The sequence below is a fragment of the Syngnathoides biaculeatus genome, chromosome 13, assembly GCF_019802595.1.
Source record: "Syngnathoides biaculeatus isolate LvHL_M chromosome 13, ASM1980259v1, whole genome shotgun sequence".
Lineage (NCBI taxonomy): Eukaryota > Metazoa > Chordata > Actinopteri > Syngnathiformes > Syngnathidae > Syngnathoides > Syngnathoides biaculeatus.
Genome location: NC_084652.1, coordinates 4,854,726 through 4,879,579, shown reverse-complemented (window position 1 = coordinate 4,879,579; position 24,854 = coordinate 4,854,726). Strand labels below are relative to the sequence as shown.

The following is a 24,854-nucleotide window of genomic DNA, read 5'->3' as shown; positions in this document are numbered from 1 at the left end:
AGTTATAGCTTTTTTTTTTTTTTTGGTTCAATATCGTTAATTCCTGTTGCGTTGTTAGCTGTCAAAACCGTGCAGGTGGTCGCAAAGAAGTAACTATTCACCGGTAAGTGTGTTTCAGTTTCACCTTTGTAATTATTTTTACTATGAATGTGGAAAATATATCATTACAATATTATGAAGGTCTCCACCTATCATATGTATGTGTCAATGTATCTTTTAAACCTTCCTGGGCATGCTGCAAAGGTTTAGATTATATTCATGTCCCTAGGGATCCTAAACATCCCAAGTACTGTATAGATTTATCGCATCGTTTTCCATAACAAAGTGTATTGTTTACCATGCTTTTTGACCTGACCAGAAGTTAGAGCCTGTCGACCATGGCGGAACCAAAGTTGGATGCAGAGTGCGCAGTCTAGTTTTTATTCTACGTCATTCGTGAAAACAATGAAATAAAAAGAAATCCTGAATAAATAAAGGAAAATGTATCAGCATCCATCATGCGTGGCCTTAGAACTTCAAATTCCCGATGAAAGCGGTGTGTGCTTTGGGTCACTGTGCATTCGGGAACAAAGCAGGGGTGCTACGTTGTGATACTAATAATTTACACATCAAATATACAATGTTATATTTAGCCGTCTCCAAGAAATCCATAGAGCATTTTCATTCTGTCAATTGACTTTCTGTTGGCGCACTAGTGCGGCTCCAACTACCGGAGATGAATTCCTTGTTTTGTTTTTGACATACAGCACTTGGCAAATAAAGATCAATACCCATTATGATACATTTCCTTTTTAATCCAAGCTGGCAGAGATTTGTTGCCGGGAAAAAAAGTGGAGTGGAGTCGGAGTATTATTTCCTAGCGTGACGCTAAGATTCATGTCGAACAACTTAGTGCGCGTGAATCTAGTCCCGGACGACTTTATGTCCTTAAGTGCCTTGAACCCAACAGACGCTGGGCCAAACGTCCAGTTGAGAAACCGTGGTACGCAACAGATGAGCTATAACTGCAACTGATGGACTCCTCATGAGGACGTGCCAAAAACTTGTTTTACATTTAACCTGTCCATAATTCCCACTTCCTACCCGGGTTGCAGATACTGCGGGGGGAAGAAGGGTGAGCTATCTGCGGTCGTGAGGAGCCCCCAGAGGAAATCTGAGTTATCGTCCTCTGCGCGCGAAAGTTCCGTCGCCGCCGGATCGCTCGCGGCGGTTTTCAGGCGGACCTTTCTGTGTCGAGACGCTGACGGGGCGCTTTTGTGCTGGTGAGAAGTCCTTGAGGTGGTCTCCGAGGCGTCGATGGGCTTTAGGGGGCCGTGGAAGTTGAAGTGTGGCGGGGTGGAGGGGGGGTGTGGCCTTCGGAGGGAGGTAGAAGTTAATGTGTATAAGGTTTTGTCAGAGTTCTTTTGTCCGGTCGACAGCCTGCGATCGATGATGGCAAGAAGAGACACAAATTGACAAAACTGAAGCAGCTTGAAATAGAGAAAAAGTGATCACAGCTTCGGGTTTCTGATCAAATGAAAATAACCCCGGTAACGTGCCTGGCGGCTTACCTGAACGTCTGTCTCGCACTTTTCTCCCCAACACGCGAGGGAGGCGTGCAGTAGAGCTCTAAGTCTTTTTGAATAGCCCCTCTTAGCTCTTTTAAGTCTAAAAAAAGTAGTTAAAACAATAGAGAAACAGAAAACTATGCCAATTATATCAACAATATTACAGCACTGTACCTGAGACTCAAACGCAGTCAATTGCGTCACTGTGCCGCTAGATGGCAGCATTAGCTCTGCCAGCGCTTACCTGCAAGGGTCGGCTCGCTGTTGGCTGCCTGATCCTGACTCCTGCACTGCTTTTTGATCAATTCCTGCAAAGCATGAAACACAAATGGAGTCCATACTCGATGATATATTAACTACGCGAATAACTTAAAAAGGTCTGTGAGCGCTGAAGACATTTGCATTGGACGGGCTAAAAATAAACTCAGAGGGTGGAGAGGAATTTATGCGTGGAACTGCTAAACGCTGAAACAGAAGTTTTCCGTCATAGTTTGCCCTCAGAAATTCATATCCAGAGAAAAATGACAAGCAGCGTGTGTTTGTGTGTAGTGGTGGTGGTGGGGGAATCTATTCGCAAGTGGATCATAAAAGTGTATTTCTTCCAAACGAAGCCAAGCATTCTCACAACCCAGACAACATGTTTTTATTTTTTTGTCTTTTCCCTTTGGGACTACAACTACGGCAACATCTGGCCTCAATAAGTCATAACCCTGACAAGTATGACAGCAGCGTTACAGACGTGCGTTGCCCCTACCTGGGTTGGGGGGGGGGGGGGTTGCAACGCGCACAGATGCCGCGAAGTGAGGCCCTGCATGCGTTTAAGCGGCACATATCCAGTGAAGAAAATAAGTATTTGAACACCTTGCTATATTGCAAGTTGTCCCACTTAGAAATCATGGAGGGATGTGAAATTTTCATCATAGGTGCATGTCCACTGTGAGAGGTAAAATCCAGAAATCACAATGTATGATTATTTTTAACGATTTATTTGTGTGATACAGCTGCAAATAAGTATTTGAACACCTGTCTATCAGCTAGAATTCTGACCCTCAACAACCTGTTTGTTCGCCTCCACTCCATGTATGATCCTGAATCAGATGCACCTACAGTATGTGAGGTAGTTAGTTGCATAAAGACACCTGTCCACCCTATACAATCAGTAAGACTCAAACTTGTAACGTGGCAAAGACCAAAGAGCTGTCCAAAGACACCAGAGACAAAATTGTACAACTCCACACGGCTGGAAAGGGTTACGGAGAAATTGCCGAGAAGCTTGGTGGAAAAAGGTCCACTGTTGGAGCAGTCATTAGAAAATGGAAGAAGCTAAACATGACGGTCAAGCTCAATTGGAGTGGAGACCCATGCAAGATATCACCTCGTGGGGTCTCAATGATCCTTGGAAAGGTGAGGAATCAGACCAGGACTACATGACAGGACTTGGTCAATGGCCTGAGAAGAGCTGGGACCACCGTTTCCAAGGTGACTGTTAGTAATGGCACGGAAGGTTCCCCTGCTTAAACCAGCAAACCTCAAGGCCCGTCTTAAGTTTGCCAATGACCAGTTGGATGATACAGAGGAGTCATGGGAGAAGGTTTTGTGGTCGGATGAGACCAAAATGGAGCTTTTTGGTCATAATTCCACTAACCGCGTTTGGAGGAAGACGAATGATGAGTTCCACCCCAAGAACACCGTCCCTACTGTGAAGCATGGGGGTGGTAGGATCATGGTTTGGGGGATGTTTTTCTGCACATGGGACAGGATGATTGCACTGTATTAAGGAGAGGATGACGGCAGCCATGTATTGTGAGATTTTGGGGAACAACCTCTTTCCCTCAGTCAGAACATTGAAGATGGGTCATGGCTGGGTCTTTGACCCAAAGTACACGGCCAGGAAAACCAAGGAGTGGCTCCGTGAGAAGCATATCAAGGTTCTGGTGTGTGCTAGCCAATCTCCAGACCTAAACCCAATAGAAAATCTTTGGAGGGAGCTGAAACTCCGTGTTTCTCAGCGACAGCTCAGAAACCTGTCTGATCTAGAGAAGATCTGTGTGCAGGAGTGGGCCAAAATCCCTCCTGCAGTGTGTGCAAACCTGGTGAACAACTGCAGGAAATGTTTGACCTCTGTAATGGCAAATCAACATTGGTTTTCTCAGGTGTTCAAATACTCATTTGCAGCTATATCACACAAATAAATCCTTCAAAAGTCATACATTGTGATTTCTGGATTTGTCTTTTTAGATGATCTCTCTCACAGTGGACATGCACCTACGATGAAAATTTCAGACCCCTCCATGATTTCTAAGTTGGATAACTTGCAATATAACAGGGTGTTCAAATACTTATTTTCTTCACTGTACGTACATGGAAGTGTATGGGGGAAAAAAAAGCGGGATTAGAATAGGTTTCACAGTCACTGGAATCCGCGCAGGTTTCAAACAGCTCCCATTGAAAAAAAAAAATATGATCTGGTTATCAATACGTAGTTGAAGGCTTGAGGGATTAAAACAAAAGAGGATTAAAGAATAATTCACAACTCCATCCTGTCTTACCTGTGTGTGCTTAACTTGTGCTTTCAGTGCAGCACATTCTTCGCTCAGGATAGACCTGAAAATGATTACAGTGGTAGGTGAGGAGGTCGCCAGTTGGCTGGAGATGTCACAAAGCTAGCTAGTTAGGGTACAAAAGTACTGCATGTCAGATAAGTAGTGACAGTGGTCAGGATCTAGCTAGTGAGATTTAGGCAAGTCTGCATGTGTTGGACATCATTTTAGTGCCCGAGTGAGAATAATTGATGTTTAAACCATAAATATGATCCTGAAACACTGTAATAGCACAGAAGCGCTTACAAACATCTTAAAACACAAGTGTGACCTTAAGAATGCAGTAAAAGCAGAGTAAGTAGTTCACAGTTCCACACAGACATGCACAATGTACTGTGTAGTACCTGTACGTACACGTCAACATTTCTAATGATGGCGTACCGCGGCGGTGCAGTGTGGTTGTAAAACAATAAATATTTTGACAGAACAGCAAAGCACAGGCATTACATCGAAAGTGCCGACGCTCCGTGGGGGGGCCTTTTGTGCTGTCAGGAAAGTCCGTTGCTTGGTTGCCCGCTGGGCTGACGTAGCACTTGGCGCTTTGGTGTTTACTGACTCAAAATTGCTGGATCCGTGCAGTCACGACAGAACTGGCGGTTGTGGATTTGAGTTTTGCCAAATGTCGCTGAGCTGTTGGTATAAATCCGGGGGTCTCAAACTTAATTTCGGGGCCGCTGGAGGCACATTCTGGCTGAGAGTGGGCCGCAGTCTCTTCTTTTTAACAAACTAAGCAAGGAAACTGGTGTAAACGAGTTGTGTGCAAAACCACCAATAAAACTCCATGGCGAGACTTCTGTGACCGTGATTGGTGGGTTCGTCAGACCCCCATACAACACTGTAAAATTGCCATTCATATAAAGTTTGAGGGCCGCACTAACAAACGTTCAAAGAAAGGTGGGGACCAAAAAATATCATCTTTGGAGCCACAAATGGCCCACGGGCCACTAGTTTGAGACCGCAGGCACAGATTCTGTTGGTTTTGATGTCGTGTTTAGTCACAGTTTGGCAAAATTATCACGAGGCAAAGCAGACGTGGCCCCAACCCCCCTTTACTGCATCATCTCCTCGTGACCGTCAATAACAAAATCAGTCACGGTGGCTGTCAGAGTTGTGATTGGATGAGTGAGTATGCATCACCGCATAAACCGCAGGGTTGAAAGCGTGTGAAAAAAGTCGCGGCTTATCGGTCAGAAATTATGGTATATAAAACGCAAAGTAAAAAAAAAAAAAAACAGAACAGCGGTCATGTGGTTTATAGTTACCCTAATAACTGGGGATGTGATTGAGTTTATTTGTCTTGAGCTCATTTTTTGTGTGTGTGATTGTTTTCTGTTGACCGCTAACCCTAGCGCACAGCTAACATGGCCGTTAAAAAAAACAAAAACATACCGGCAAAAGTCACTTCCTCGCCACATATATTCCACCGCTCTCACGCTTACATTTTCTGCTCGAGTGCCCCCTTGCGGCCGTTAGAAAAAAATTCACAAATTAGCCGCATCACCGCATAAGCTGCAGGGTTGAAAGCGTGTGGAAAAAGTCACGGCTTATTGGCGGGAAATTACGGTAAGATGAGAAGGTCGGTTATTTCGTGTGTGTGTGTGTGTGCGGCTGCCGAGGCGCACTCAACAAAATTCGGTAGGTGGATTGGGAGGTATGTGACTAGATAATCAGGAGAGGTAAAAAGGTATTTGTGCAGTTCGGTACTTCGATAGGGAGGGAGTGCAGATGAAAAGCAAGCCTTTTCAAAGGCGTTTATTCCGCAGTTGTTTTTCATTCGAAATCTATCGAGACAAAAGCTGCAATCTAGGTCATGTAGGAAACTGCGGGTCCCCAGTCACACTATAAATGAGTTGCTATTAAAAAGTTGCGCGCACAGTCAGAGCGAGACGGCTTAACAAAGCAAGGACAAATAAGTCGTTTTCCCGAGGAAGAGGTCGTCGCTCTCCGGTTTCGAGTCGTCGACCGCCCGGCGTTCGGCTCGGGGACGCACTTTCTCACAATGGACCCCTTTGTTCTGGTCCAGTCGGGAAACGGAAGAGGGAGCGAGAGAGGGAGGGAGAAAACAGAGAGGAACGGGCCGGGCCCTCTTCCAAGGCAGCCCCATTGACCGGCGCTGCTACGCGAACCTTGAAGCGAGGGACGGAGGAAGAAAAGGAAGGATGGAGAGTGAGGAAACGGCAAAAGCTGTCTGGGACAGCTGCGGGGGGAACTGAGGCAAGAAAACGAGTTGACACTCCACTCATTGAGTTTAACAACCAATTAAGTCCAATACAATAAAAATCCAGCATGCTCGGACGTGATGTTTTGGTGACGCTTCCAGACTGCAGACTTCTATTTACAGCCAGTATACTGTAATTCCCGGCCTACAGAGCGCACCTGGTTAGAAGCCTCACCCGGTACATTTGGAAAGGAAATAACATTTGGTACATACATACACTGCAGCCGTGTAAAAGCCGCAAGTGCCCGCATTGAAACACGAGATATTGCAGATGTGGTACACAAGATGGTACACAGAGAGTTAAACGCCAACACTGCCGCGGACGCAAATGCTAACAGTAGCTCCACCGTGCTAACAGGGCCGGTTTGAAAAAAAAAAAAAAAAAAACATACTGGTAAAAATCACTGAGACATGGCAGTAACACGCTAGCGCAGTGGTAACCAGGCCCGACCGGTAAAAGTCACTTCCACGGCAGATATATTCGGTCTCACTCTTACCTTTTCTGTCTGAGTGCCCCCTTGTGGCCATTAGAAAAAATGCACAAATTAGCCGCATCAGCGCATAAACCGCAGGGTTAAAAGCTTGTGAAAAAAAGTCAGGTCTTATAGGCCGGAAATTACAGTGGCTTATAGGTACTTTACAGCTTGTCCGTTTCTCAAACGTATGTCTTCTTACGCCTACAGTTCGCTAGTCCAACGAGAGGAAATTAATATTTGTCCACCGCAGGGGTACCAAATGGGTCGATCGCGAAGGGACTGTGGGTCAATCCCAAGGAATTCAAAAAGTTGACACAAGTGACTTATCCATCCATCCATCCATCCATCCATCCATTTTCTTTGCTAATTATCCTCACGAGGGTCACGGGGAGTTCTGGATCCTATCCCAGCTGTCAACAGACAGGAAGCGGGGTACACCCTGAACTGGTCGCCAGCCAATCGCAGGGCACATTGAGACAAACAGGCGCACTTACAATCACACCTTGGACAATTTAGAGTGTCCAATTAATGTTGCATGTTTTTGAAAGGAAACCGGAGTGCCCGGAGGAAACCCACGCAGGCACGGGGAGAACGTCCAAACTCCACACAGGCGAGGCCGGGATTGAACCCGGGACCTCACAACTGTGAGACCAACGCTTTACCAGCTGCTCCACTGTGCCGATAAGTGACTTATTTATTATTTTATTTTTATAAATGTCACTTTATCATCCGTCCTCAAGATGACCTTTGTCACTTGATTTGTGTACAGGGCATTTGAGCTATGTAACTATACTCACAGGAATAGATTCTTTATCCTCTGTGGAGAACAACTAATATTACTATATTATCGTCTCCATGTGCAGCGTATATGAATTTGTTTTATATTGCCCCCAGGTGGCCAAGATGCACACACTATAGGGAGCAGAACAATATCCTTTGAATTGAAGCAGAACATGTGGCAAAAATGATTTAAAGTACTTCAATTTTTCGTTTTTAATGTTTTGTGACAGGCAATTTACTCTTATAACGCAAGTTTGATCTGAAAAATTATGTTAACCCTACCCTACTTGAGTCATTAAGAGATAAAACTAACTCTTAAAGTGTCCAAATCTGCTTCAGAGTAAAACAAATGCTCCGAATGTAGGTAAGGTCCGACTTACTGAAGTTGTTGCACCACTTTGCTGATGTCGGTGATATTGAGATGATCCTTCATCGCTTCAATCTCCACATGGACGCTCGACTGGATAGAAGCTCGCGAGCTACACGAGAGAAAAGCCAAGGTGAAACGGTGACATTGTGAGAATCATTCGACGGCAGCGTCGCTCGCCCACACCTGAGTTCCTCTTTGGGCTCGGTGCCGACGTCAAGGCGACCGAGGGCAAAGTTGACGGTCTTGGCGTTATAACGCGCTAACAACTCCTCGTCGTGCCTGCGATGACAAAACAGCATCTGCTACGCCAAACAAAAATAACGGAGGAGCCCAGCCATGATTATGAGCCTTATAAACATCGACTTTAAAATGCAAAAGTTGAGCGGCGGCATCATATATTCGGGAAACACCCGAAGGGGGAAAACAAAGCAACTAAAGCAAGCAGCCGCAGGCGCGCCAACAGCCTGCTTGGTTTTATTGTCCCCGCATTAGAGAAAATGAGTGTTTTCCACCCGCAGACAAATCACAAAGATACTGAATGTCTTGTGTGGATGTGTGCGTGGGAGAATAGATGGCTGCCTCGGGGGATGAAGACCACACAGGGGGGCGGTGGCGGGGGCGGGGGGCCCGATGAGATAAATCAGTCGACTTTTACAAGGCGCACACCCCCGCAGACGCTCGTACAAATGGCTCAAATTGGAAGAAATAAATAATAAAAGAAACAATAACAAGAACAAAAAAAAGTTGGACATTTGCCACCCTTGGCTCCCGCGGGTGTGACGTCAAGCGACTCAATGGCATTAGGCCTTTGACAACCCCCCCACCCCCCAACCCCGCCTCCCACCGATTGCTACTGACTGTGAAGACGCACTGGTAATTAGTTTGTATACGCTTGTATACACGATAGGCCCGCAAGGAAAGAGAGACGCTAATAGCTGCGGAAGAACTGCTTGCGTTGCTAGATGCTTCTGCGATGACAGAAAAGCGGTAAACTCACCTAAAGTAACAAAATGAAATACCGTAATTTCCGGCCCGCGGAGCGCACCTGATTATAAGCCTCACCCAGTACATTTGTAAAGGAAATACCATTTGGTACATCCACAAGCCGCAAGTGCCCACATTGAAACCCACTTTGAAACATGAAATATTTACAGAGAAAGACGGTACACAGAAAGTTTTCCAAGTTTTAATACCTTTGCTTAACATGGCAACAACACGGCAGCACGAAAAGTGCTGGTTAAAAAAAAAAATAAAAAAAAAAAATACCGGTGTTAAAGAAAAAAAAAACAGCCGCGGATGCTACACAGAAGCACAGCACTAAAAGGGCAGGTTAAAAAAAAAATACCCAAATCACAGCAGCAACACGCTAGCGTGGTGCTAACGGTAGCGGGGCGCTAGCAAGGCCGGTTAAAAAAACATACCAGTAAAAATCCGTGCGACACGGCAGTAACACAGCAGCAACATACTAGCACAGCGCTAATGCTAGTATAGTGCTAACAGGGCTGGTAGAAAAAAAAAACATACTGATAAAAGCCACTCCCTTGGCACATATATTCCACCGGTCGCACTTTTACCCTTTCTGCTCGAGTGCCCCGTTGCAGCCATTAGAAAAAATGCACAAATGAGCCGCATCACCTCAAAAACGGCAGAGTATAAAGCTTGTGAAAAAATTTGCGGCTTATCGCCCAGAAATTACGTTACTCTCATCTTATATAGGTCAGTTTTAGGAACATTACTCATAAAAATGCGCACACTCAGCCAAGTTAAAAAAAAACGAGATCTGTGCTGGCCCATCTGTGGGCCAAAAATACATTCTGGCAATGCTCCCACAGTAAATAACAATGGGCTACATTTCCCATTGCAGGTCCACCGCTCTACAAGACTTCACTGTGCACCACGAAAACTATTTCTCAAGTCTCTGCGTCTGGAATGAATGAGTTCAGGGAAAGTTATTAAAACAAAAACTGAAAACTAAAAATGTTTAAAAAACATCAGTTTGGCCGTAGGCTTACATAACAGTGCTTTGGAGCCTACGCATAGAAACATTTGGAAACAGCACATCAGCGGCACCTGAGCAAAATAACGGTGAAGTAACGTAATGCTGTAGTAACGTACACCACAGGTGTCAAACTCAAGGCCCGGGGGGCCAGATCTGGCCTGCCACATGATTTTGTGTGGCCCGCGAAGCCAAATCTAAAGTGTGAATTTCCATGATTCTTGTACAAATCTGTACTAAATTTTCTAATTTTCATGTATCATAAATGATAAAGTTGAGATATTACAAGCATTTTTGTGTTACCAAATAGTTGAAAAAACACATTAGCCTTGATGTCTGACTCCAAAACGAGACTCATAAATTGATTATGTATATATGATGAGATGATTAAACATTGGCAGCATGGTGGCTCAGCCGGTAAAGCGTTGGCCTCACAGTTCTGAGGTCCCGGGTTCAAGCCCGGACTCGCCTGTGTGGACTTTGCATGTTCTCCCCCGTGCCTGAGTGGGTTTCCTCCCACGTCCCAAAAACAACCTTCATTGGAACCTCTAAATTGCCCCTAAGTGTGATTGTGACTCTGACTGTTTGTCTCTATGTGCCCTGCGATTGGTTGGCGACCAGTTCAGGGTTTACCCCGCCTCCTGCCAGTTGACAGCTGGGATAGGCTCCAGCACTCCCGGAACCCTTGTGAGGATAAGCGGCTCAGAATATGGATGGATTATTAAATATTTTTGCTCCACAGTCAGAACGGCCCTCTGAGGGAACCCGGAACAACAATGTTTGACACCCCTGACATACGTGATTAAAATACTACATTTCGCTACAAGTATTCAGTGGAGTTGAATTAATGACCAAAGTCGCAGTGCACAGTGTTTCTTTCCAAAGGATTATCGCCCGCTACTGGCGCGGCATGCGCATTACACGTTTCAAAAAGGTTGGCTGGGCATTTGAGCTTGGCAATGTGTCCGCTGCATGCGCCACGTGCACAGATCGGCTACACTAATTGACAAGGTACGATGTACACGGATAAAACCACATTCTGTGCTTTTGGTGTCTTTGTGGCCGTTTGCTTTTATTCCCCCCTTCGTGTTCTGGACTAGTAGTGGGGGCTCATCTTGATGACCATCACGGTAATGATAGGGTGGAAATATGACAGAAGTTCTTTGTCTTTAAGGAATTTTGACAAAAGGATGTCACATGGGATGTTTTTTTTTCTCGAAACAAGTCTTAAAAAAAAAAAAAAAAAAGTAAAACAAAGTTTTGTGTCCTCATCTTAAAAGCTGAATGGTCACAGTAGAAAAAAGGAAGTCAACAATTTTACAGGGAATAAATAATCACGAAACGAGAAAAAAAGAAAGGAGGGAACATCCTGTTGGGATATTGTCGCAGGTTTCACAAGTGAACATTCCTGGTGGCGAGCAACAAATTAGTTGCCGGGAGAATTAATAACACAAACACACACGCACAGACACACACTCGGAAAGCAGGTTTATGACTCGCTTCTATGTTTTCCAATAAAATCCATTCGTTTGCCAAGCGCTGGTCGCCCGTCGATGCAGTTATTGGGGTGAGAAATTAAATGGCAAACATCAATTAGCATTTTTTTTTTTTATAACCGCTCCTTAGATTTTTACGACACTGATAACTTTCCTCCATAAAAAAAACAAAGGAAAAAAAAAAATAACAGCCCGAGAGTACCAAAGATGTCGGTGGGAGCACTTAAAAGGCTGCGTTAAACTACGCGATGACTCAATGTTTCTTCGCTTATCGCGTCTTTAGCTGGCCACTTAGCGCACGGACATATTTTCTTTTTAATAAGTGGACTCAAAATCCGTCTCAATAGTTGCTTCCGTCGGCCGAGAAATGCAGAATTTTTTTCCCTTTAAGTGACTTATTGAATCATAGCGGCCTTACTCCCAGAAACCTTTGTTCCTACGCTTTTCCGTCTCATTTGTAACTGACAAAAGGAGCAAAGAATCGTGTTTTATGGACGTCTTTGTTGGAGGGAAAACGTGACTAGACGACTGGGGGGGCTTATCGTCCTTTCGCGTCTCAGACGTCGGGACAAAGCAAGACTTGTTGGAGAAGACAAATTACAAGTAAACACCTCCATGAAGAGGACTTTCTGTCCACTTTTACTTGAAAAGAGAGTTGCTATCTATCAACTTTCTATAGATCTAACCCAACCAGGTCATAATTGTTGTAAAATCCACAGCGGTCACTGAAACAACAACCAGCGAGAAAGAACTTGGCCAAATTAAACACTGACAAGTTACAAATGCAGAACATCTTCTGGACCAAAACGTCTTTTCGCAAGTCACTCAAATCTTCTGTTGGCTGACGCAAAAAGGAAGCAAACAGAGAAACGCTATTGAATGTGAAAGATTGAGGGCCTCGGTTATGTTCTGGGGATGCTTCTCTACATCTGGCAGTGATGGATTGCCCAGCTGCAGGTCATGGCTCCGAAAAACCCAAGAATGGCTGAGAACAAATCAGTCGACTGTTCTGAAGGAGGCATACTGAGAGGCCAGAAAAGGGGTTGTGGCTGTTTGAATTCCAAACGCGGTCGAATAGCAAGTTATGTGTGGGCTCATTATGACGGTAATAACAAAGTAATAATATTGTAATACCAGCCCAGCCACTCACAAGGCTTGGCCACTGCGATTGTATGGAACAATATTCTACAAACGAACAAAAAATAACAACCAGGTGCTGGGGATTAAAAAAAAATAGTAGCTTGGAAAAATTCAATGAGGTGAGCAACAAAATTTAATATCTATGAAACTTGAATTGACATTTTTATGACGGAGGTTATGTACAGGAAACCATGGCGATCAGGACCAAACCCAGACACCAATGTTAAAAATATGCAAATATTGAATGTCTCCTCCCCTAAAAATGTCAATAACTTCCTCTCATTTATAGTTGAAACCCCAAGTATGCCAAACTATGGATCTAAAAACACTATGATCTGCACCCTGTTAAAAAAAACAAACAAAACTACTTTCCTAATAGCCAAAGTCTTATTTTTGTCACTCACAAATACATCAATGTTCTCATTTTTCTAAATGTATCTGAATCTTGGACTGATGATACAGTTCTACAAGACGGCACGGGTTCAAATCCGAGGCAGAGTCCCAACACCCAACCTCGGATTAAAAAAGAAAATATATATATATATTTTTTCAAATATATGTGAGAGAAACCAGAGGCAGCTCGCGCATGGCACCGTTGCACCGACCTTCCCTCCCTGAGGAATTTCTCCTGGAGACTCTCCAGCAGCATCCGGACCTCGGCCCTCACCAGCTCCTTGATCACCGGGGGGTCGGCCAGGGGGCCCCTCGACCGGGGGAGCGGGGCCCCCGGCTGCGGGCTGTCCTGCCATATCTTGTGCCACATGACTGCCTGCGAGAGAAGGACGGGGACGGCGACACCCATCAATGAGGGCAAACCTCACGCGGTCGATGCTCTCGCCGTTGCAATCAGCTGATGGATTCGTTGAGATGCCGCGAGACAATATTAACGATTCTCTAATTAGTCACTTGTGCGATACAACGGAATCAAATGCATTCACACAATTATCTAGTTTTGTTTGAATTTGAAGGGATGACGGCGATGTGAGGAGGCGCTCCGTGAATTAATCAATCCAGATCTACAATTGCACAATTTCGAGGAAACGCTTGTGGGCAGCTCGTGAATGTTGTCAGTGCACTTGCGTGTAATCGCTTACCGTAATCTCCGATTTATAAGACAAGACTTTTTTCCACACGCTTTCAACCCTGCGGTGTATGCGGTGATGCGGCTAATTTGTGCATTTTTTCCAAACGGCCGTAAGGGGGCAATCGAGCGGAAAAGGTTAATAGTGAGACCGGTGGACTATATGTGCCGAGGAAGTGACTTTTACAGGTCTGGCCCTGTTACCGCTGCGCTAGCGTGTTACTGCTGCGTCTAAGTGATTTTTACCAGTATGTTGTTTTTTTAACCGGCCCTGCTGGCGTGGCGGAGTTAGCGTTAACGCAGAGGCACAGTGGCGCTAGCGTTAGCACAGCTAGTGTTAGCGTGGCAGCACTAGTGTTAAATTCTCTGTGTACCGTCTTTGTAAATATCTCATGTTTCAATGTCGGTTTCAATGTGGCCACTTGCGGCTTTTACAACGGCTGTGGCTTGTGTATGTACCAAATAGTATTTCTTTTCCAAATGTACTCTGTGAGGCTTTTAAGCAGGTGCACTCTGAAGGCCGGGAATTACGGTACTTTGTTTGTACTTGTTTTTCTTAAGGTGCAGTAAAAACAAATTTGTAACATGTTGCCGCTCATATAATGTGTTCTGTAGTCAAGGTGACGAAGTTAGAACGCCACGCACAACGATATGCTCGGCTAACCCTTTTACGCTTGCAAATGTTGTTAACGGCCTGAACGATTTGAGCAGATCGGCGAAGAAAATTAGCCCTAACGCACCCCCCACACCAAAAGATAATCATTTGTGATCATCTCTCGCAGTCCAAAAGCCTCTACTGATCGGAAGGGGTGATAAATGCCAAAAATCATCCCGATTAATGATACGTGTGAACCCCGCTTAAACTCTGCGCGTTACCCAAAAAGGCGCACGATTCCTACACTCGGCCTCTTGAAAATACCTGGAAAATAACAATAAAACTCTTGAAGTGTGCTTTGGAAACAAATAACAACATAATAAGGGGAAAATATAAAAGGCTGAAAAAAATTTGTGCAGATGTGCCTGGCTACCGTTCACACCTCATCCGCACCTGCTGCCTGTCTATTACGCTGGACCCCATTCAGTAAAAACGTCTCGTCAAAGGAATATACCGGAAGGGCTGAAAACACGTTTATTATGCACGTCTGTGTGTGTGTGTGTGTGTGTGTGCGGCACCGCACGCAAATCTACACGAAGGCGGCTAGCGGGGGGGCTCGTTTGTGGGCCGTCGGCTGTCGTCTGCGGTGTTTATGTGAAAGGCTTCCTGCCTCGGAGGCTGATGAGTGGATTTCTCTCTCTCTCTCTCTCTCTCTCTTTCTCTTTTTCTTTCTCTCCGTTCTTCCTTGTGCTATAAAAACAGTTGATCTCATGCAGGAGCTATTTTAAGGGGGAGCGCTGCCAAAAGCCAAATTATCGCACCGGGTTTGTGAATACACGGCGGGGTTTATTTTGGTTGGTTGTCGGGAGATCTGAAAGGAGGGAGAGTGGCCTCGCCGAGGCTAATTTACCCGCCGTAGACAATGTAGGACCTTGACGCGAGGGAGCGGAAGGGGGGGAACGGAGGGGCCGCCGTACACCTTTCATATTGGCCAACCGAGGTGTGGGATTCATTACAAGGCTGCGGGAGAAATAGTCAGGGACAGACAATACGTCAGTCCTTACTGCTTGCCGGCCTCATTATGGTTGCGGGCGTTGCTAGAGTCTACCTCCGGCTGAATCCGGGCGAGAGGCGGGGTACGTTCTGGGCGTACGCGTACAACCATTTACATTTAACGCCTGAATGTAAATGGATGTTTGAGGAATGTGGGAGGAAGGCGCAGTAATCGGAGAAAAACACAACGCAAACTTGCGATTAAGTGTGAGCTAGACATGCTAACCACACATCCACGATTCTGCCCTATTAAGTACCAAAAATATGGTTTTGGAATTCTTTTCAGCAGCATTCTGGAGCAGGAAGTGTCCGACCTTCAGTGTGAAGCCGAAATTCCTGCGCCAGCATCCCCTCAAATTTAGCAATGTGTCCCCCCGCCCTCTCCACACGCACGCCAGCCATCCATTTTCTTAGCCGCTTATCCTCACAAGGGTCACAGGGAGTGCTGGAGCCTATCCCAACTGTCAACGGGCAGGTAGCGGCGGGGTACACCCTGAACTGGTTGCCGGTGTGACGGTGTGAGCGCTCCCGGTGCTGAAAAGTCTCCTTGTGATTAATGCGCATGCGTTTATATTTTGTAAACTTCCGGCCAGTCTGAAACATCCCCATCCATGCTTTAACGTGCGTCATTCCACAACTTGTCACCGAGTGTTCATGTTCGCTGGGGACGTCCCAGGAAGATGAGCACAGGGAACGTAGATATATGTGTATATATATTTTTTTAAATCAACTTTTGATTTAAGGTTAGGGTTGGGATATAACATATGTTAGCTCCCTCTATGTAGAAGAAGGGGAACTATGAGACCGGGGGATTTCCCAGTAAGCATCTGCTACGTACCCAGAGTTCCCCTGTTAGTAACGCATGCGCATTCATCACAAGGAGACTTTTCAGCACGGGGGAGCGCTCAGTCCGTCACACAGGCCAATCGCAGGACACATAGAAACAACTAGTCGCACTCACAATCACACCTAGGGGCAATTTAGAGCGTCCAATTGACCCCTCCGTACAGGGCACTTAACCACGCCCCCTGAAGTGACGTCACGCCACGTGCGCTGACGTAAGACAAACACTAAAAATGGCCAATACAATACAATACATTCTGAACTGAGACAGACTCAATGCTTCTGATTTCATTCAAATCAACGATATATTATAAATTCTAAATACAATACATTCTTAACTGAGAGAGACACCATGCTTCTGATTTCATTCAATCATTCACACGGAGCAATGTTATGCTAGCGGAGAACGTCTCATTCATTTATACGAGACGTGTATTAAAAATCAAATATAGGGCAAATCTTCGTGCAAACACCGTCTGGTTAAGCTTCGGCCGCGAGCCAGCAAGAAACCGACACGTTTGTGCAGTCCGATTATCGCTAAATATCGCTCAACAAAGAACAAGTGTCAATCGTTCACACGCAGCAGTGTTATGCTAGCGAAGAACGTCGAATTCATTTATACGAGACATGTATTGAAAATCAAATATAGGGCATACCTTCGTGCAAACATGTGTTCCGTTTGATATTAGATGGATTTAGTTGATGATGCGGTCTTCCACAAAGTTTGATCCATCAAAGGCATTTTTCGTACTGGGTCTTCGGTTTTGGAAAGGGTACGAATCGAACTCCACCAACTAGCCTTTCAGGATACCTGTCGTCACTATTACAAAGTCCGTGACTACACCTCTTAACCATATTTTTTGTTAAATAACCCTAATACGCGATAAAACGCTAACTAAACCTATACTGGACCATGCAATGCTGTCTGAGAAAATGGCGGGAGCAAAAACGGGCTTTGGTTTATGCAGATCTCTGGCCTCTGATTGGTCAGTGACGCGGATTGCGCAATATCCACGGAGGGGTCAATTAATGTTGCATGTTTTGGAGGATGTGGGAGGAAACCGGAGTGCCGGGAGAAAACCACACACAGGCGCGGTGAGAACATGAGAACTCCACACAGGTTGGGGCGGGATCGAACCCGGCACCTCAGAACTGTGAGGCCAAGGCTTTCCAGCTGAGTCACCGTGCCGCCCGCATACGCTATTGAAGATAAATCATTTTTTAGCAGTCTTATCAACAGTGGGGGGTTAGCCTCTTCCACACTGCTGTGCGTCTCTTTCTGTACGCGCCCGTGCAACCTTGTATGATTTGCATATGAACTGATTCACTCTGCGTCATTCTCGTTTGATTTCCGTTCTCCAGACCTTTAATTGGCGCCGATTATCGTCTTCTGCATTAGAAAGGCCTTTAAAGTTGATGAAATAATTGCGGTGCTAATGCGCTTCCGATTGTGCATCTGCGTGTGTTGTTATGCCTCGAATGAAACGTTTTATTCATGCGATTTTTTTTTTTTCCCCCCAGCACGGCCGTCACCTTCACACCAACTGCACGTACATGTCAGTCTGCTTTATTAATCTATTTATTTATTGGTTGGGTGTTTTGTGGAGAGTTGTTTTCCAGGCCAGCGAGACCACTTGAATCAACAGAAGGAGGCGGCGGGTGGCGGAATGTACAGAAGGAGAAAAAAAAAACAAAAAAAAAACAAAAGACTTCCAGAGACACAAAAAATGCGTCTGGTGTTTGCAATGAGATTTTTTTTTTTTTTGCCACATAAAGAAATGAAGGGACGATTTTTGTTTTGTTTTAGGGGGAAATGGGAAATCCATCACAATCTGCAATATGACAGGGTATTTTTCTTTTCTTATTTTTCAGGGCATTCCAAATATTTTGTGTAATAGCGATGATTGATGTCTCAACTTTTTACATTTTTTAAGACCATGTATATATGGGCGAAACGGTGGCTTAGCTGGAAAGCGTTGGCCTCACAGTTCTGAGGTCCCGGGTTCAATCCCGGACCCGCCTGTTTGGAGATTGCATGTTCTCGCCGTGCCTGTGTGGGTTTGTCTGGATATTTGTTTATTACACGGTAATAACATTGTGACTCTGATGCTATTTGTTACCTTGTCTTTGCCTTTTTTTTTTTTTTTTTTTTTACCCGTTTGATACAAGTACAAGTCTAATGCACAGTTTTGATGAATTATTATGGAACACTTTAGAAAGTGTTAACTTTCAGACATCTTGGTGAATATAATCTACCACGCATCATGGTGGATCAGTTGGTAAAGCGTGGGGCTCACAGTTTTGAGGACCCAGGTTCGATCCCGTACTGTGTGGAGTTTGCGTGTTATCCGCGTGCCTGAGTGGGTGTTCTCCGGGCACTCCGGTTTCCTCCCACATCCCAAAAAACATGCAACATTAATAGAACACTCTAAATTGACCCAAGGTGTGATTGTGAGTGCAAACTTTTGTCTCTAAGTGCCCTGTGATTGGCTGGCAACCAGTTCAGGGTGTACCCTGCCTCCTGCCTGTTGACAGCTGTGATAGGCTCCTGCACTCCCCCTGACCCTCGTGAGGATAAGCGGCAAAGAAAATGGATGGATGATGATGATAAGGCTACAAAAACAAGGTAGTGGGAAATGAGTAAAGTATTTTTTGTATATATGTCTACACGGGGGGCCAAAAACAAATACATGAGAAAAATGAGCACGCCTTCTTGTGGCGTATTCTTACGCAGCTGCACAAAATAGTTCCAAGTGCAGCGTTCGGAACCTCGAATAAAACCCACGTACGTCGGGACTGTCGTCAACCAAGGACCCAAAATTCAAATCCAAACCAGTGCTAAAAAAAAAAAAAAAAAAAAAAAAAAAAAATCAAGTGACCTCACTGTTCCTATACTTTTGCAGAAGAGTGTGACAAGAGAATTGTGGAATAAATATTTTTGGGTGTTTCGTAAGAGTTCTTCTGAGGTGCGATTTGTTTTCAGACTTTCCTGGCAGGCCGGCTCAAATGCTTTCGTAGGCTCTTGCCATTTTTATTTTTTTGTTCCCAATTCCTCCGAACTCCCGTCGGATTCTTAGATCCACCCTCGTAAGAGACCTCGATCCCGCGATCAGGACTTGTCATCAGTACGGCAAATCTGTCTCGGGCGGGGGTCAATAAGCCGAGTTGAGCGGGCCCTCGTGCAAATATTGACGTCTGGCCGGCTTACATATGGACGGCGGTGCCGCTTTTAACCGAGTTGGGCTTTTATTAGGCGGTCTGGGAGTTGTAATTGCTGAGTATGCACAGCTCCACGGAGCTACTTGCAATCCTCGAGTTTTTTTTTTCTTTTCGTTAAACTCGCGGGACTGCTGAGGTGAGATAAAGTTGATTCACTCTGAGAAGGAATCCTATTAAAAAAACAGAGACCTGGTCTCAAAGGGGGATGAATAATTTGGCATTTTAACCCATGCAGGTAAAAGTGAGTTTACGCTGACACGGGCAAGTTTGATCAGTTTAAACCACGGGTGTCAAACTCGAGGGCCGGGGGCCGGATCCGGCCCGTCACATGATCTTATGTGGCCCGCGAAGGCAAATCTTGTCAACTTTCATGATTATTGTCCAAATCTGTACCGAGATTTCAAATTGTCATATCATAACTAATAGCGGCACGGTGGATCAGCTGTTAAAGCGTATGACTCACAGTTCTGAGGACCCGGGTTCGATCCGAGCCATCCCTGAGTGGAGTTTGCATGTTCTCCCTGTGCCTGCGTGGGTTTTCTCCGGGCCTTCTGGTTTTCTCCCACATTCCAAAAACACGCAACATTATTTGGACGCTCTAAATTGCTCCTAGGTGTGATTTTGAGTGTGTTTGTTTGTCTCTATGTGCCCTGCGATTGGCTGGCAACCAGTTCAGGGTGTACCCCGCCACCTCCCCGGAACAGGCTCCAGCACTCCCCGCGACCCTTGTGAGGATAAGCAGCTAAAAAAATGTAGGGATGGATAATTGCAATAAACATTTATTTCACTGAGCACATCTTAAATGTTTCCTCTTCCTTCGCCATCAAATATTTTCAGTAGTTTTATTTTAGTGTCATTATACAGTGGTTAAAATCTCTTTACATTTGTAAGCCAGTTATGAATGTTGACATGTTACATAATAACCAGAGGATAAAGATTTCACGACTGGTCAATTCACTTCATATGACTTCGTATGGGAAGAAATTGTTGTGGGGAATTTGGATTTAAATTAGCCCCCGGTCACAGACGGTGTACAACATTGCAGGTTTCAGCGTATTATTTAAATACAATTTAATTATATGTGGAACAAAATGATTTAAAATAATGAACCGGCAAGAATAAACCCTCCAGCGGCTATATGAGGAAAATATGGTCTTTAAACCTGATCATGTAGTTAAATAAGGTGCCTGGTGAGTTTGAACTTTTAGAAAAAAAAATGTAATTTTTCTCCAAAATAATGCCACTCACCTCTGCGTGGAGTTCCGTGTACGTGTCGACCAGCGAGCGGCCCAGCGTGGCGTGAATCTTGGGCATCTCGGACCGCGGGACGTGCTCAACGATCAGGCTCCACAGAGACGGACCCGGGCACCAAGTCTGGTTCCCGCTGCTAGACTGCATATGGGTGGCAGTCTGTGGCTGAGGAACGGACGCGTCATAAATACATAAAACTAAAGATTCATCTTCGGAGATGATACCTTGCCCTTTCGATATCGCATTCATCTTTTACTCAAGAGCTTCCTCATTTACAGGGGGGAGGGTGTGTGACCAAAAAAAATGATAATTTAGTCCTCAAAGAATCTAGAATTAATATTTTTGGGGTTGTGCAAGCATAGCTGAGATTCAAACCCATGCAACCGGCGAGGCATACACACTAGCCACGAGCACACTGTTCTGTTAACGAACTACTAATACAGCACTTAATGGGTTAACTAATGCAAGGAGCCTGTTGACCTTGGGAAAAATAATCTAATAATTTGATCTGAATGTTATGTGGATGGGGAAAACGTCCACGCCAATGGTTAAAAGACAGCTGGAGGGATAAGTGTGATTATAATTATCTGGGCAAGCTCATTATGTCAATTTCAGGGAACTTTTTGAGCACGGTGGGGGGGGGGGTCTACACTGACAATTTACCACCCTCAATAACACACGCGGTTTTTAATTAGTAAGTAAATTTTCTTATGGTTGCCCAAGGTTCGAGAAACAAGTTGAAGCTAAAGTTGAGCTAGCTGCCAGTTAGCATTCAGGCTAATCCGCGACAAAACTTGACACATGTGACGTCACATATGAACTAAACACTATCGAAATAAAAACATTTCGACACTATGGAAAGCATATTGTGTTGTTATATTTCCACGCAGAATGAAGGGAAAGATAACTCACCGTCAATCCGGGTTTGGCACGACTCTGGTGGTATCCAAGGCTAACATGTTGGTTGCTATGAGAATGGTGGTGGGGGGGAGGAAGTCTCGCGAGTTCTCGCTTCAGGTGATTTCATGGCGCCCATATTTGGACATGGACTACAGTACATCTTTTTTTATTTGAACGTCAGGCGCTGTCGTCACTTTAATTATGTCACTAAAAAGTAGTAAAGTGACAGACGAGGGGGTCAAAACGTCATAAGTGTTCCCAAATGTGCCCCAGAGAAGCCAACTAACAAACGGGTCACTGGTGGGACACTATTGGCTCCACCCACTTTTTTTTTTTTTTTTTTAAAGCAAAACTCCAGACAAAAAGTCAGCTTTTGCAACAATGTGACAAAAAAAAAAAAAAAGAAGTTTACCCACTGAATTTTCCTGGAGTGCATTCTTCACATGAGTTGTGCTCGACAAGCATGTTGTCGAGTCGGCTCCTGTTGGCGGTGCTCCTCAGCACCCAGGCCGCCTTCGGCTTCTCGGTGTCCGGCCAACAGCAGCAGCCGCAGCCGCCGTCGCCGTCGCCGGAGAGCACCTGCGAGGCTAACGGGAGCGTCTACTACTTGGGGGAGTGGTACTTCCTGGACTCGGACCACTGTACCCAGTGCGAGTGCACCGCCGAGGGCTCGGCCTGCGCCCGCACCGAGTGCACCAGCCTACCGGCGGGGTGCATCCACGTGAGCCACTACCCGAGCGATTGCTGCCCCCGCTGCGAGAAAATCGGCTGCGAGTACCGAGGGGTTGTCTACGACCTGGGGCGCAACTTTCAGGTAATTAAGCCCCTGTAGAGCTCGTGAAGGAAAAGTTACATTTTTAATGTTATTTCTATTTAAATGTTCGTGTCAAAATTGACTGACTGAAAATTAGTCACTGAATAAATACAATAGACTGCAGGGGTATCGAGATTTCAATGAAAATATGTAAATGCAGCACATTAAAAAATGTCAATCACTGCAAGCTAATTAACACCACATTAAAAATGGTAAAAAAAAATACATTGGAAAATAAATCAGCTGTTAAATAATAACACTGTACATTGAGAAATTGCAGTACATTTTAAAAATCTATAAAAAAAATGTAAATTGAAAAAAATACACAATTGCTGTAAAATGACAATTTAGATTTTTTTATATGAAAAATTTAAATATATTCAAAAAGGGTTAAAATAAGCAAACAACCAGATCAAATAAAAAATGACAAAAACCTACAAAATATGAAATGTAAACTACAGTAATTAGAAATTACAATTAAATACATTCCAATGTAATAGTGCACAATTGTACTTGCATTACATATTTACTTATAACCTGATTAATGTCATAAAGATCGAATGACTTAATATTTTTCTTTTAACTGAAGGAGCTATTTTGGCTCATTTTGATTTTGCACATTCTCAGCGCCCACAGGCAACACACTGTAAACTTCTTCAGACTCCCCTACACTATTGTGTAATGTGTAGGAGTGCCCCCCCCCCCCCCGCAAAAAAAAAAAAACATCAATGACCACAACATATCACACCCACATTTGAATTTTTCATCATGCACTGGAAGTGTGGTTGCGCTACCTACTGGCTAGTTGGTGCAATACACTCATGATTACCCCACCCCCCCCAAAAAAAATTGCATTTCTGTAGATAAAAATATTAACGCGACTTTACTGTCAACATTTATTGAGACTTAGAGCAAATACGACAGAAGAAGTATTGAAAACTGATCGGCTGTACCTAATGAAGTGTCTGTTTCATATTTGTGTGCACGTGTGTGTGTGTGTAGCCAAGCGAATGCGAGCAGTGCACGTGCGACAACGACGGCATCGCCCGCTGTCTGGTGGCCGACTGCGCCCCCCCGCCTTGCGTCAACCCAGTGTACCAGCCCGGCAAATGTTGCCCCGAGTGCCAAGAGGGTGAGTTTTCGTCGTTTTGACAGGTCTCGTCCTTAGTCTAAGTCTCGACTCGTTCCGACTCCCTCCAGGTCCAAACTGCTACGTGGACTCGTCCCGTAGCCGGGTGATTCCTGCCGGCGAGCCCGTCTGGGTGGACTCCTGCACCAAGTGCCGGTGCCACGACGGCCAGGACGCCGGCTACTGGGAGGGCAACCGCCTGGCCACCTGCTCCCGGCTCAGGAACTGCACGCCCGAGCAGTTCCAGACACAAAATTGATATCGGGCGTCATCTAACCAATACCCCAAAGACTTGTTTTTTTCCCCCCATCAGTTTGTAGTTAAGACACGAGCATTCAAATGTTGAGAGAAGTGCTAAATAAGTCCTGTAAAGATTCTTGAATATTTTAGGTTCTTTTCTGGCACGGATGCCAAACTGAAGTAGAAAAGTACTGAATAGCAAAAGTTCATAAAACAACATCCAGTTTGTTAGCCTGGCCGGCCTAGTCTACATCCTGGAGTCTGACCGGACAGACAGCGCCATTTACATTAGCTCTGGGGTGGACTGTACCATTCACACAAAAACTCGAATGCATTTGGATAATTACCGTAATTTCCGTCCCACAAGGCGTGACTTTTCGCACGCTTTCAACCCCGCGGTTTGTGCGGTCATACGGCGCTAGCGTTAGCATGGCGCTAGCATTAGCGCACCTGGTTATAAGCGCGGCGCTAGCGTTAAACTCTGTACGGAGGCTTATAAACAGGTGCGCTTTGTAGGCCGAGAATTACGGTAAGTTTTTCACCAAAAAGTGTAGCGTAGCATTGAAAGGGCAATCGTACCATAAGGCCGCGTAATAGACCTGTCACAGGTCGCCGCCGTGTTGCGATTTCCATTCAGCTAATTGTCTAGCAAAGCAATAAATCAGTTTTAAGCCGTCCTCGGCGTTTCTCGCGTCGGCATGTGAACGTCGAGCGGCGCTGGAGAGGAATTGACCGGATTTGTAATTGCACCACATGGAAATAAAAATTCACACTTTTCACTTTCCAAAAATCAATGATGCTGTAGCGTGAAAGTACTGGACTGTATATGGAATTTGGGAACGGGTTGCTCCTGTGTAATAAAGCTCGGACGGTTCGTCAAGGTGAATTGATTGGGTTGAATGAAAGGCTCCTTTCAGTCCAATATTGGATGGACTGCTACAAAATATTCCCATTTGAAGCATCTTTTTATATTTCCCATGACACGAGTGTGAACCCCCTCCCAGGCCCGACAATCCACATTTGGAGGTCAACCGCATTCTGTAAGGGGGAATCAATGACACCCCCCCCCCCCAAAACAAAAAAAAAATCAAAATAGGTTACAAAAA

The 24,854-nt window shown here is 45.1% G+C and overlaps 2 protein-coding genes across 2 annotated transcripts; one reads left to right on the top strand and one right to left on the bottom strand.

Moving 5' to 3' along the window:
* Nucleotides 1-45: 45 nt before the first annotated feature.
* Nucleotides 46-22,001, bottom strand: ccdc24 (coiled-coil domain containing 24). Its single transcript, XM_061839561.1, has 10 exons — nucleotides 21,978-22,001; nucleotides 21,578-21,676; nucleotides 20,663-20,824; nucleotides 13,229-13,392; nucleotides 8,175-8,270; nucleotides 8,002-8,100; nucleotides 4,097-4,151; nucleotides 1,792-1,855; nucleotides 1,551-1,647; nucleotides 46-1,419 (listed from the first exon to the last, which is right to left on the bottom strand). The coding sequence occupies exons 1-10, from the start codon at nucleotides 21,999-22,001 to the stop codon at nucleotides 1,080-1,082; spliced, it is 1,200 nt and encodes a 399-aa protein (XP_061695545.1). The 3' UTR covers nucleotides 46-1,079.
* Nucleotides 21,826-24,634, top strand: zgc:113531 (uncharacterized protein LOC541359 homolog). Its single transcript, XM_061839925.1, has 3 exons — nucleotides 21,826-22,379; nucleotides 23,382-23,511; nucleotides 23,580-24,634. The coding sequence occupies exons 1-3, from the start codon at nucleotides 22,029-22,031 to the stop codon at nucleotides 23,765-23,767; spliced, it is 669 nt and encodes a 222-aa protein (XP_061695909.1). The 5' UTR covers nucleotides 21,826-22,028; the 3' UTR covers nucleotides 23,768-24,634.
* The last annotated feature ends 220 nt before the right edge of the window (nucleotides 24,635-24,854 follow it).